Source organism: Rhincodon typus, chromosome 28 (assembly GCF_021869965.1).
Source record: "Rhincodon typus isolate 14 chromosome 28, sRhiTyp1.1, whole genome shotgun sequence".
Taxonomy (NCBI): Eukaryota; Metazoa; Chordata; class Chondrichthyes; order Orectolobiformes; family Rhincodontidae; genus Rhincodon; species Rhincodon typus.
In genome coordinates, this window is record NC_063359.1 from 5,279,273 (window position 1) to 5,292,449 (window position 13,177).

General features: G+C 41.7%; 1 protein-coding gene across 3 annotated transcripts in view; it reads left to right on the forward strand.

Moving 5' to 3' along the window:
* Positions 1 to 13,177, forward strand: part of pnpla7b (patatin-like phospholipase domain containing 7b) — a 312,946-nt gene that overhangs the window by 66,889 nt on the left and 232,880 nt on the right. For all 3 annotated transcript variants that reach the window (XM_048613831.1, XM_048613829.1, XM_048613830.1), the window contains one exon: positions 10,445 to 10,601. In XM_048613831.1, the coding sequence (XP_048469788.1) occupies positions 10,445 to 10,601 (157 nt within the window). The remainder of the gene's footprint in view (positions 1 to 10,444; positions 10,602 to 13,177) is intronic.

Below are 13,177 nucleotides of genomic sequence, written 5' to 3' on the forward strand. Positions count from 1 at the left end.
CATCAGACTTTGATGTCAAATCAAAGGCAATGGGATTGTTTTTCTGCAACTTAACTGTCTAGGTTCGTGCTGAAGGGACTTGGTGTATTGCCTTATACTCTGTTAACTCTTTCCAGTGGTCTGTGGGTTTGGGTGTAAACCCAGGAATTGATAGACTATAGAAGACTAAAGTTTATTTAGTCAGTTTTCTTCTATCCTCATGGTGCCACAATGGAGTTATTGACTAATCACAGCAATCAATATCAATGAATGAACCTACAACAGATCCAGACATGATCCACAGAAAGCCCCCAGTGCTTAAAAGCTTTGGCATCCATAGATTCACTCTTGTCTCTGCTACACTTTGCGTATCTTTATTTTCATTCATTCGTGGCATATGGGCATTGCTGTTGAGCCAGCGTTTATTGCCCATCCCATGCTGCTTTTGAGAAGGTGCTGATGTGATGCCGCCTTGAACTCTTGAGGTCCATTTGGTGTAGGTAGACCCACAATGCAGTTAGGGAGGGAATTGCAGGATTTTGACCCAGTGATAATAAAGGAATGGTAGTATATTTCCTAGTCAGGGTCATAGTGTCTTGGAGGGGTACTTGCAGATGATGGTGTTTCCATGTATGCGCTGCCCTTGTCCTTCCAGATGGTGGTGGTTACAGTTTTGGAGGGTGCTGTGCAAGGAAGCTTAATGAATTTCTTCAGTGCACCTTGCGGATGACGCACTCTAGTGGAGGGTGTGGACGTTTGTGAATGCAGTGCCAATCAGTCGGGCTGCTTTGTCTTGGATGATGTCAAACTTCTTGAGTGTTGTTGGAGCTGCGCTCATCCAGGCAAATGGGGAGTATTCCATTACACTCCTGCCATGTGCCTTGTAGATGGTGAACAGGTTTTGGAGATTCAGGAGGTAAGTCACTTGCTACAGGATATCTAGCTTCTGAAGTATATTCCAAGATCCTGTCTTGTTGGAGATAGTCAATTCTGGTGCTTGTGTGACACTGGTGTTGCTTGCCACTCTCCAGCCCAAGTCTGGATATTGTCTGGGTCTTGCTGACTTTGAACGTGAACTGTTTCAGTATCTAAATGGTGCTGACCATTGTGCAATCATCAGCGAACGTCCCCACTTCTAACCTTGTGATGGAGGGAAGGTCGTTGACGAAGATGGTTGGGCCTAGGACACTATCCTGAGGAACTAGGGCTCTTGTGGCTCTAGTGCCCCTAGCTCTGGCACAGGAGGCCTGGGTTCCAGTCTGCTTCAAAAGATTATAAAATATCTATCTTGAGGAGTTAGGACTGTTGTGGCACAGTGGTAGTGTCCCTACCTTTTGAACCAGAAGTATGCCATACTGTCTCTAGTTGATTAAAACTACCTGTCCAGTGGAACCGCTGAAGCTGAGGTGACAGACTCTCGACAACATGAATCATCTTTCAATGTGCTAAGTATGACTCCAACCAGCGGAGAATTTTCCCCAATTCCCATTGATTGAATTTTACTGTGGCTCCACTCTTACCTCACATCAGGAATTCAGCTCTTTTGTTCATGCTTGAACCAAGGTTGTAATGAAGTAAGGAGCTGAATGATTTTGGCAGAACCAAAACTGGGTGTCAGCGAGTAGACTATTGTTGCTTGATGGCACTGTTGATGACATCTTCCACTAGCTCCTATCTCAGATTATGGTAAAAGAACATTCTAAATGATTTTCCAGTCTAATTTGAGTGTAAATGAATGCACAGTCACCCTAGGGAATCTGTTGGGTAAATTGAGCACTGAGTTTTCACAGATTAGTAATGAGCCTGGATTTATCACTGCCAGTGGATAAATAGCACTTGCCAGTTTAATTTCCACACATTATCACCTAACAAGTTGACGTGAGTGCGTGACAGAAATGGTATTGTGTCAAAAGGGGCAGTTTTAACTATTGTGACGATGCTGAGGTTTTAAGAGGTGTACTTTGTCCTGGATTTTTTTGAGCGAGATTGAACGAGTGGTAACAAGCAGTCTATGGTAACGTAAACAGCCAGTGAGGCCTTGTGGGTTTTTTTTAAAGCTGTAACAATAGAAGCAGCCCGGTTGGGTGTGGCCAGTTCTCTCAGACCAGGATTTTAGCTCTTTTAGATTCAGCAGAAACTGCTGGAGTCTTGAAGAAGTAGAAGCTATTTTTCCCCTCTCAGTTATAGCTAGAAGCTGGGGGCTTGCTTCCTACTGTGGATGTTCCATGTGAGAAAATCTATTTTCTGAACTTGTCTTTTTGCTAAGGGGTGTATTTATGGAATGTTACTATTTTGGAACAGTTAATTAGTAATAGTTACCATATCTATTATTCTATTAAGTTTTCCAATAGACTTTACTTATTCTAAGTTCCTCTTTCTTTTGTTGTATTTTAACTACAGTGTTTGAATAAATCGTGTTTTGCTTAATGTCGAGTAGTTTGACAGTTTCCTTTAAAATAGGAAAAAGTTGGGTTTTGGCTACCTTCTTAAATATTTTGAGGGGCCTGGTCTGGTCCAGCACACTGTACATCTCCTAAACTAATCTAATTGACAATTTGTTAATGAGTGGTGCAGAATCCGAACTTAGATTGGTGAATGAATGCAGTTTCAAATCTGGAACAGAGAGGAAAGGAAAGAGTGGATTGTGGGACAGAGGAGAAGAGACAAAAATTGTTTTTTAAAAATATGTAATTTGTTTCCTTTTAAGTCTACGACAACAAAATGTGAAGGAAATAGATTCCGCAGTTGTAAAAGTTCATTTTTAGCGCCAGAGAGATTTTGTAGTAATTAAGATTGAGATTGGAATTGAAATGGGCATGTCCTAGGATTCTGTGGCAAAGTTAGTCCATAAGTATGTTAGCAGAGCAACCTTCACCTGGTTTTCCATGAATAGGAGATCAGCTTATGACTGTCCAAGGAGGAACAATCATCTTGGACAGCAACTTTTTGAAGTTTGCATTAACTTGCCTGAAATTCTTGTCCATTAAACTGTGAGGCGTGTTAGCACCGTTGTTCCTGCAGTAAGTTCCTGCCTATTGAAATTAAACACACACAGTATCCTCTCCTTGTATTGTTCTTGAGAAGGTGAAATAACTCATCATGGCCTGGATTATCTAGTCCCTGTTGAATCCTAATAACAGCGATCAAATCACCTCTCAGCCTCTATTATTTCTCTGAGAGCATGCTCAATTTACATAATTGCTCTTGGATTCAATTTTACCTTTCTCCTCAATCATTCTGGTCGCCGTCTCTTGTATCATTTCATTCATTGCAATATCCTTTCTTCTAATCTAGCAAGCAAAACTGTACACAGCATTCTTAAGTGTGGGCACATCAATGATTTACCTGTATAAAGTCCTGTCAGCTTCTGAATAAGCCACTGAATTACAGCATTTCTGGAAAAGTATTGAATTAATGAATTTGATCCTCAAAATGGCAGCAGCTCTGACAGAATTCGCAACTCCAATTTCTTGCCCTTTCCTTATAAACCTTGATTCTCTTACTGGTTATAAATCCCTCCATATCATGCTTCAATGTACTTAATGATCCAGCTTTGACAGCCTTTTGCAGCAAAGAATTCCAGAGAATCACTAGCCTCTGAGAGAAACGTTCTTCCCTATCTCGCTCATAAATGGGCTGCTCCTTACTCTGAGATTATGCCCTCTTGTCCTAGGTTCCCACAAGGAGAAATAACCTCTGCTTTGTCAAGCACCCTAAGTTTCAATGATTATAAGCCCAACCTTGTCAACCTATCCTCGTAAGAAAATCCATCTATACAAGGGATCAAACTAGTGAATCTTCTCTGGCTCCTATACCAGTGTTTCCCTTCTGAGCTAAGGGGACAAAATCTATAAACAGTATTCTAGGTGTGGTCTGAATAGTGCCTCGTATTAGTTTTAGCAAGACATGCCTACTTTTATACTCTCTTGCCTTTGAAATAAGGGCCAACCGTCCATTTGCCTTCCTGATTACCGGCTGAATTTGGATGTTAGCTTTAGTGATTCTTGCACAAAGAATCCCAAATCCCTCTGTGCCGGCGTTTTATTATATTCCATCTGATAATTTTTTGCCCACTTGCTTAACCTGTATGCATCCCTCTGCAGACTCTTTGTACCATCCTCACCACATGCCTTCCCACTTATTTTTCTGTCATCCGTAAACTTAGCGATAGACATTCATTCTGTCATCCACATCGTTAGTACATATTGTAAATAGTTGTGGTCCCCAGTAATAATCCATGTGGCACTCCAATAGTTACAGGTTGCCATCTTGAAGATACCTCCTTTATCCCAACTCCCTGGCCAATGGAAGGCCCGCAACAAGTATTAAGATCACCATCTAGCTCAGTGCTTGAACATAGTTGGGGAATGTTCAGGGTCTGCCTTGGAATGGTGATAGATCATTGATTAAGAGAGTATCTTCAAAAAATAATTTGGAAAAAACACCCACTCCTGCCTCTCCCCAGCCAGTAAAACAGTTTGATGTGCACTATTCGTGTATGTTTGTATTGGCTGTCACACAGAGATGGGCTCAGCCATGACCTTACTGAATGGTAGTGCAGGGCAAATGGCTTACTTCTCCAAGTTTGTGTGTGTTCTGTCTGAGTTACTAGATGATCAAGTTTACAATGGTCATTCACATTTTAAAATGTATGCAAGTTCACCATTCCACTGATCCCAAATCCAGTGGCTTGATACTTTGCTAATAGTTTCTATCTACTGGTTCCAGTGAGCTAATCTGCACATTGTGTTTAATTCCGTTCAATAAATTGGAAAGGGCAGACAAACTAAATCTGTTAAACGAGTTAGAAACTAGAATTCATGGTTCAGATGAGACTGGGGACAGAGTATGTCAAGTGATTAATTCCTATCAACTAGAAGTAGAAATTAACTAATTCCTGCAATGTTAACTTTCCTATTTAATTTGTGCTACTTTAATGCAATTGATCAGTTTAATACTTAATGAATCTGCAGAACCAGCAGCTACTGCCCATTAGCACTGAATAAGGCTAAAAGCATCTCGGCATTCAGCCCCCTCAAATGCACTGCACTGAACCAACATATGGCCTGACATGCATCTTGTTTTATTTCAAACATTCCTTCACAGCATCTTGTTATTGAACAACAATAAGAGTTTTAGAAAAGGAAGTTTTAGGGAGAAACTGAGGTTTGATCTCTGACCACAGTGGTCAAAGTAACTGTAACTGGGAAAGATGTAAAAAGGATGTGGCCAGCTCACCAGATGTGTGTTTCCAAAATGCACTGGCCCAAACTTGAAGTTAAGGTTGCCGCTCCTCCTGTCTCCTGGATTGTCTGGAGCCCCTTGGAGTTAAGATTCATCCTCAGGTTTTCTCATAGCTGCATCCAAAAGAACATTCCTTGTGACATTCAGATAAATGGTGTTTGGTTTACTTCCTATGTAAACTTCAATTTAATAGTTACACAATTATTTGAGATGGGCAAAGTAACTGGATGGGGCAGTAGGAGACAGGAGGTCAGGTTATTAAACCTCATGGAATAGATTCAGTGTAGACTTGCCAACATGACCTGAGATGCACCCTTAGTTTGTACAACATGGGCTTGAAGAAGATCAATCTTTTTCTTAGAGATAGTAAGAACTGCCAATACTGGAGTCTGAAATAACAGTGTGGAGCTGGAGCTGCACAGCAGGCCAGGGACCATCAGAGGCACACGAAAGCTGACGTTTCGGGTCGGGACCCTTTTTCTGAAGAAGGGTCCCGACCCAAAACTTCAGCTTTCCTGTTCCTCTGATGTTGCCCAATCTTTTTCTTTGGCATCTTGTCAGGTTCAAGGATGGCTTGCTTCCATAACAGTTCTGTGGGTTCAGAGATGGCTGAAAGGTCCACTGTTAGATCTACAGACTGTCACAGGTGGAGCCGATAGTGCATAGAGAGTTGGGTAGATGAATTGTTTGGAGGTTTGTGCACTCTGTCTGATGGCTTGACTTTGACTTTGCCTCTGTGTTCCTACGAGTAAGTGTCGTGATGTGTTTGTTATCTTCTCAAATGAACTTTGTCCAATTTGGTTATTCACAAACCAGAGAATCGCATGAGCTGGCAGGGATGTTGGACCTCTTCAGGGATGCTTTCAGTTACTGCATATTGGGTGTCCACATATGGAGCTCCAGTACAACTACTTTTACTGATTCAGAGAATGTGGGCTTCACTTATTGAACTGGCATTGCTTCTATCTTTAATTGTTCTTGACAAGTTGGTGGTACCTTCTTGAACTTCTGCAGCCCATGTGAGGGTAGGGACACCCACAGTACAGTTAGGGAGGGAGTTCCAGGAATTTGAACCAATGACAGTGAAGGAATGGCAATATCTGTTGTGTGGCTTGGAGAGGAATTTGCGGGTGATGGTATTCCCATGTATCCACTGCCCCTATCCTTCCAGATGATTATGGTCATAGGTTTGGAAGATGCTGTCTAAGGGTCCTTGGTGAATTTCTGCAGTGCGTCTTGTAGATGGTATGTACTACTGCGACTGTGAGTTGGTGGTGAAGGGAGCAAATGATTATGGATTTTGTGCTGATCAACCAGGCTGCTGATTGGGTATTTTTGGAGCTGGACTAATCCAGTCAAATGGAGAATATTCAGGCTGCTACGTGACTTGTGTCTTAAAGATGATGGACAGGCTTCGGGGAATCAGAAGGTGATTTACTCACGGCAAGATTCCTAGCCTGTGTCGTACATACGTAGTGACAGTTTCATATGGTCAGGTCAGTTCAATTTCTGGTCAATGGTAACCCTTCGGATATTGACAGTGGTGGATGCAGTATTGGTAATGTCGTTGAATGTCAAAGGATGATGGTTAGATTTTCTCTTGTTGGAGATGGTCATTAATTGACAATTGTGTGGTGTGAATATTAATTGACACTTGTCAGCACAAAACTGGGCATTGTCCAGCTCTTGGTGGATTTAGACATGAACTACTTCAGTATCTGAGTCGCCGCAAATGGTATTGAACATTGTGCAGTTATCAGGGAGTTATCCACTTCTTACCTTACGATGGTGGGGACGATTATTGAAGCAGCTGAAAATGATTGGGCCTATGACACTACCCTGAGGAGCTGGGATGACTGACCTCCAACAACTACTACCATCTTTCTATGTGCCAGGTGTGAGCACATCCAGCAGAAAGTTTGCCCCCCGATTCTCATTGATTCTAGTTTTGCTAGAGCTTGTTGGTGTCACACTTAGTAACATGCAGCCTGCATTTTTGTGCACATGAGCAAATTTCTACATTGTTGGGTAGATGCAAGTGTTATAGCTGCACTGGAACAGCATGGCAGCAAGTTCTGAAGCACAAGTCTTCAGTATTGTCGCCAGATTGTTGTCAGGGCCCATAGCCTTTTCAGCATTCAGTGCCTCCAACTATTTCTTGATATCACATGGTGCAAATTGATTTGTTTGAAGACTGTTATCTGTGATGGAGGAGGCTGAGATGAATCATCCACGAGTGAATATTTTAAAAAAAATTAAGACTGAAGATTATTGCAAATGCTTTAGCCTTGTCTCGCGCACAATGTGCGAGGCTCTCCCATCACTGAAACGCAGACATTTGTAGAGCATCCTCCAGTGATTGTTTAATTGTCTACCAGCATTTATGACTGGATGTGGCAGACTGCGGAGTTAGATCTGATTTGTTGGTTGTGGTTATTTGGCTTTGCCTATCACTTGCTGCATACACTGTTTGGCTCATGAGAGTTCCTTGCTGAAGCTTCAGGTAATTTCCTCATTTCGGTATGCCTGGTGCTGTTCGTGACAAGCCCTTCTTTTATTCTTCCTTGAATCAGAGTTGATCTCCTGGTATGATGTTAACGAGTGGGGGGGCGTGCTGTGCCATGATGTTGCAGATTTTGTTTGAATATGCAAATTGACTACAGTGCCTCAGACATGCTTTGTCTTGTGTTGCTAGATTGGTTTGACGTGTATCCTGCAGTGGTAGTGTCAAACAGGATACCCTCAATATAAATAGGGGACTTTATCCCTTCAAGGACTGAGCGGAGGACACTCATATCCTGACTGTTAAGTAGATTGTTCAGGACAAAGACAAGTGTGTTTTTCCCGCTTGTTGGTGCCCTCACCATCTGCCGCAGATCCAGTCATGTAGCTGTGGACTAGACCAGCTCAGTCAGTAGTGGTGCTGCTGAGCCACTTTTGGTGGTAGATCTTGAAGTCCCCCCACCCAGAATACATTCTGTTCCCTTGCTTTAGCCAGTGCTTCTTCCAAGTGATGCTTAATATGGAGGAGCATTGATTCATCAGCTGACTTGGGGAGCAAGTCTTTTGAAGGAGGTAACTTTCCTTTGTTTGACACAATGCCATGAAACCCTTTAGGTCTGGATTTAAATGTTGAGAACTCCTAGGGCCACGCAGTCCTGACTGTACCACTATGCTGCCATCTCTAGTGGGTCTGCCCTGCTGGTGGGACAGGACATAGCCAGTGATCATGATCGTGGATGTCTGTAAGGTACGATTTTGGAATGTTTCAGGTTGTTGTTTGATAGTTGATGAGACAGCACCCACAATTTTGGCCCAAGCCCTGAGTGGTTGGTAAGGAGGCCTGGCCGACAAGGCTGAGTTCGCCACTATTGTTGCCAGCGTGTTGATTAATACTAAAGCTAGGCATTAAACTGTATTGCTAGGCTGCTTCAGACGATAGTTAAGAGTTAACCACGTTGGTTTGTGGTTGGATTCATGTGTAGGCCAAACCATGTGGCCAGGGGCATCTAGATAGCATTTGTGAGCCAGATGGGATTTTTACGATAATTGATATGGCTATCATCAGACTTTTCATTCCAAGATTTTCACATTCCACCATCTGCCACAGATGGGATTCAAACCAAATCTCCAACGGCAATTAGTTAGGTTCCTAGTCCAGTGACAATAATGCACTGCCTTTGCTTTCTCCTCATACTGAACATACTTTTAATCCACACCAGTTCTGAACATAAATCCCAACTGGGAATTTGAAGTACCTTGGAAGCCTAGAATAGGTTAAAATAGCATTTCCATGGAAAATATCCATGAACTATTTCTGTTGTTCCCCTGGGAGTCTCCTAGCATGAACAAGCTCCTAGTGGAGCAGTTGATTCTGGAGTCCGTGTCAACTACGTGAACTGAAGTTGTTTTTAAATGATCGGCACATTGATACTGATCAGATTGACCTCTGAGAGAATACTGCTGCTGGATCTCTGTTCCTGCCACTGGATTAGGAGGATCTTACAAAGGTACCACGAGTAATACTTCACCAATGCTTTGAAGTGTTTGCCGTACCTTGTCCCTTTCTCTGAAGCATATAGGAATGTGGGGATTGCTGCTGTCTGGTAAACTGTACCCTTAGTTTTGGGTAATAGTAGGAATATCTTCGCTGGATGTCAGGATTTCAATGCATGTGTGAAGTGTCAACACTTCACATGAAACTGTGGCTGTTATGCATGGGTACTGGCACTTGCCCAGTATCAACTACTGTGGTTGGATTGTGTGAGTGAATTGCATCTTGCAATTATACAGCCTTTAACATAAAAGTCCCAGGGTACATCACAGAGGCGTTATAATACAAAATGTGATGGCGAGTAGCATGAGATGTTAGAATAGCTATTCAGGGTTTGCTTATGGCTTTAAGAAGTGCCTTTATGGAAGAAAACATGGAGAATTTTAGGAGGAAATTTCAGAGGGCCCAAGCAGCCCAGATAGTGTCACTAATAGATGAATGATTAAAATCAGGGATGCTCTGGACGCCAGAATTAAACGAGTTCAAATAAGACAGATGGTTTTAGGGTTAGAAGACTTTAGAGATAAGGAGGGGTGAGGCCATGGAGGGATTTGAAAATAAAGTTGAGAATTTTATAATTGAGGTGAGCTCAACCTTGAGCTAGTGTGGGGGTGATTGGCAAGGGACATTTGGTGTCAGTTAGAACATGGGCAGGAGAGATTTCAATGACCTTGAGTTGATTGAGGTTAGAACAGCTGACCAGGGGTGTGTTAGAATAGTCAGCTCTGTAGACAGCACAGGTTTAGAGAAGGGCTTAGGCCTTGAAAAGGTCTCTGCAGAAGGAGAATCCTTCATCTGTCCAGATCTGATTTGGGGTTTAGAGATGAAAGACCATCATCTGTTCCGTTAAGTCACTCAACTACATTGCAAGCTAAAACCAGAATTCAGCTAATCTTTCTAAAAATATATATGATGTTTCCTGAAATTCCTGATGAGAAAATATCCTAATTTCCCTCATTTATTCAGTTATCAGCTATTACAGTGAGCTACTAAAATTAGGGTCTCTGGGAAGATTATGGGCCCACAACTTACCTAGTTTGGAAATGTGAAATTTGATTTGATGATTATGTTCTCTTACCATCTATATTTTTTTTGTTCCATGTGCATGAAGGAATTGAGTGAATGATGGAGTGGTTTTGATTCTGGTAAATGCTTCATTTCCTGCAGGAGAGTCAGGCCATCCCCTTAGTATCGCTGTCCAGCATCGCCCCATCCAGCCCCGGAAAAATGGTCAAGCGGCAACATAGCGTCTTAGGGGTGGATGAAGATCATTTTGAGAAAGTGAGCAGAGGTGGTGATGTTCCAACATACGGTTTGGAAACAGGTACAAGCAAGTCCTGCCTAATTTAAATGCGGAGATTTGAAATACATTGTGAGCAATGTTCTTCTGACAGTATGAAATACAATTTTATATGGAAAGGTCTCTCAAAAGAATTTGATTTTGGGAGTGGGGAAAAAATTTACCAAAATTGTCTTGAAGTTAGATATTCCACAATATGGTTAAATTAGGGTGGTTTGTTTTTTTTTAATAGTCTCCAGTAGGTATGCTAGCCATTTGTCAGAAGCTTACAATAGATCTTATGAAAAAATATATATCACTCGATATCTGCTCATGTTCCAGAATTACTGACCTGAGCAATAGGGTCTTTATTGGGATCATGCTGCTTCACATAAACCAAATTACAAAATAATCATTAGAAAAATATAATGAGTGTTAATGTTTTTCAAGTTGTTCCACATAAAGCAAGTACAGGACCAAGCATGATAGCCACATAACATTGTTGGTGCAATGTTGGCGAATTTGATATCCAATCTTCAGATCAGATTTAAGTTTGGGAAAGAGTGTGATCCACAAAATCTGAAAGTGGCAATTATGTACACATTAACTGTTCAACAGTTGGTAAGTATTTTACAGATTACTATGTCTTGAATGTGGAATCTAAGGGGAAATGCACTGAAAATAAAGGACAATTAATGGTTGTCACAAAGCTTGGGATAAAGCTAAAATTGGTACTTTGCTTTCTATTTTATTCATAAACAACACTGAGAAACTGAAAGATGAATTTGTATTGTCGAAGATGATTAATTGTGTAGCTTGGAGGAAGGTAATGTCCAGTGATTCAGCACTTGCTGCTTTTGGAGATGAGTGAATGTGATCATGAAGGCGTTGTAGCAAAATCTGTGGATATAGTATATATGAATTTACAAAAGGTATTCAATAATGTGCCACATCAAAGGTTATTACACAAGATGAGCATCCATTGTGTTGGAGGTAAAATGTTGGTTTAGATAGTTAATTACTAATATTTTCAGGTTGGCAAATTGTAAAAAGCTGTGAAATGGATTAGTGTTGGGTTCTCAACTATTTACAATCTTTGCCAATGATTTGGAAGAAGGAAGAAAGCATATTTTGTTATGTATTCTTTCAGGGGATGCAGATGTCACTGGCAAGGTAGGCATTTCCTGCACATCCCTTGAATTGAGTGGATTGCTGAGCCTTTTCAGAAGCAGTTAATATTGAACTTCAGATTGTGGATCTAAAATTGCACACATGCCTGACCAGGTGAGGATAGAAATCCACCTCCTGTAAAGAACATGAATGAACCAGGTGGGTTTTTACAAAAATCATGATAGTTCTCATGGTTACATTACCTAAACCAATTGTATATTCCAGTTTTATTCATTGAATTTAAATTCCACCAGCTGCCATAGTGGGATCTGAGCCTGTGTCTCCACTGAATTAGCCTGGATGTCTAGACTGCCCATGCAGGGACAATACCACTGCACCACCATCTTCTCAGGTGGCTCACCATCTGCTGCTGTAGGATATCGGAGCGAGATTTGTTGGCAATGCAAGGATAGACGGGGAAAGCAAGTTGTAAGAAGGACGTGAGGAGCCTGCAAACGAATGCTGATGGGTGAAGTGAACCCAAGCTTGGCAGATTGATTATAATGTTGGAAAATATGATTTTATCTGCTTTGGCAAGAAAATTAAACAAGATTATTATTGAAATGGAGAGTGACTGCAGATGCTGTAATACAGATGATTTGTCAAAAAGTCAGCATGGAAATTCAGTAAATAATTCAGAAAGCATTTGTTGTACAGTTTGCAGTTTGCCTACCACAGTCATGAACTTCATCCCCCCCCCCCCCCCGCCCCAAAGCACACGCACACACTCTCTCTCTCTCTGCAGGAAATGTGGTCTCCGTGTTTATTCCCATATCCACATTTCCATTTCTTTCATCACTTTAAGGCCACAATGAGTGAAATGTTTTTCATTGTCATTTCTTTCTGTAGCTCTGATGCAGTTGCCTTTGTTTTTTTTAATCTTTTAATCCATAATTTCTATTGCTGTCAGAATCAAGACCACCATTCCCTTAAAATCAGATTTAAATTTAATAATTGTTGAAGGTTTCATTAAATAGAATCTAGTGCACATTTCCCCATATAGTAGATCCTGAAAATACACAGCTTTTAAACTAGAGATTCCACATTTGTTTACAAGGAATTAATTAGTTTTCCCAGTTAGCTGGGTGTTCCTTTGTAGGCAGGTTTAAAACTTTTCAGCTTCTTTCTCCCCACCCTTCAGCCTTCATCTCTCTCCCCTGAACCCCTGATGTCTCCCCCTCTTCCTCCCTTGCAGCCTTTCTCCCCCACGCCATGCCATCTTGCGGCTTTGCCCTCTCTACCAGCCCACCATCCCATAATACTCCACTCCTGCCCATCCACATGCAGCCTCACTGTTCCCATTATGATCTTCCAGCCAAAATCCTCAGCTTTTGCCTCTGGGGGCCCCTGAATTCTCCACAGATGTCGTCTTTGCCTTGGCACACAAATTCTCACGTGTGCTGTCTCTCTCCTTCTCTCCTCTCTCCTTCTCTCCTCTCTCCTTCTCTCCT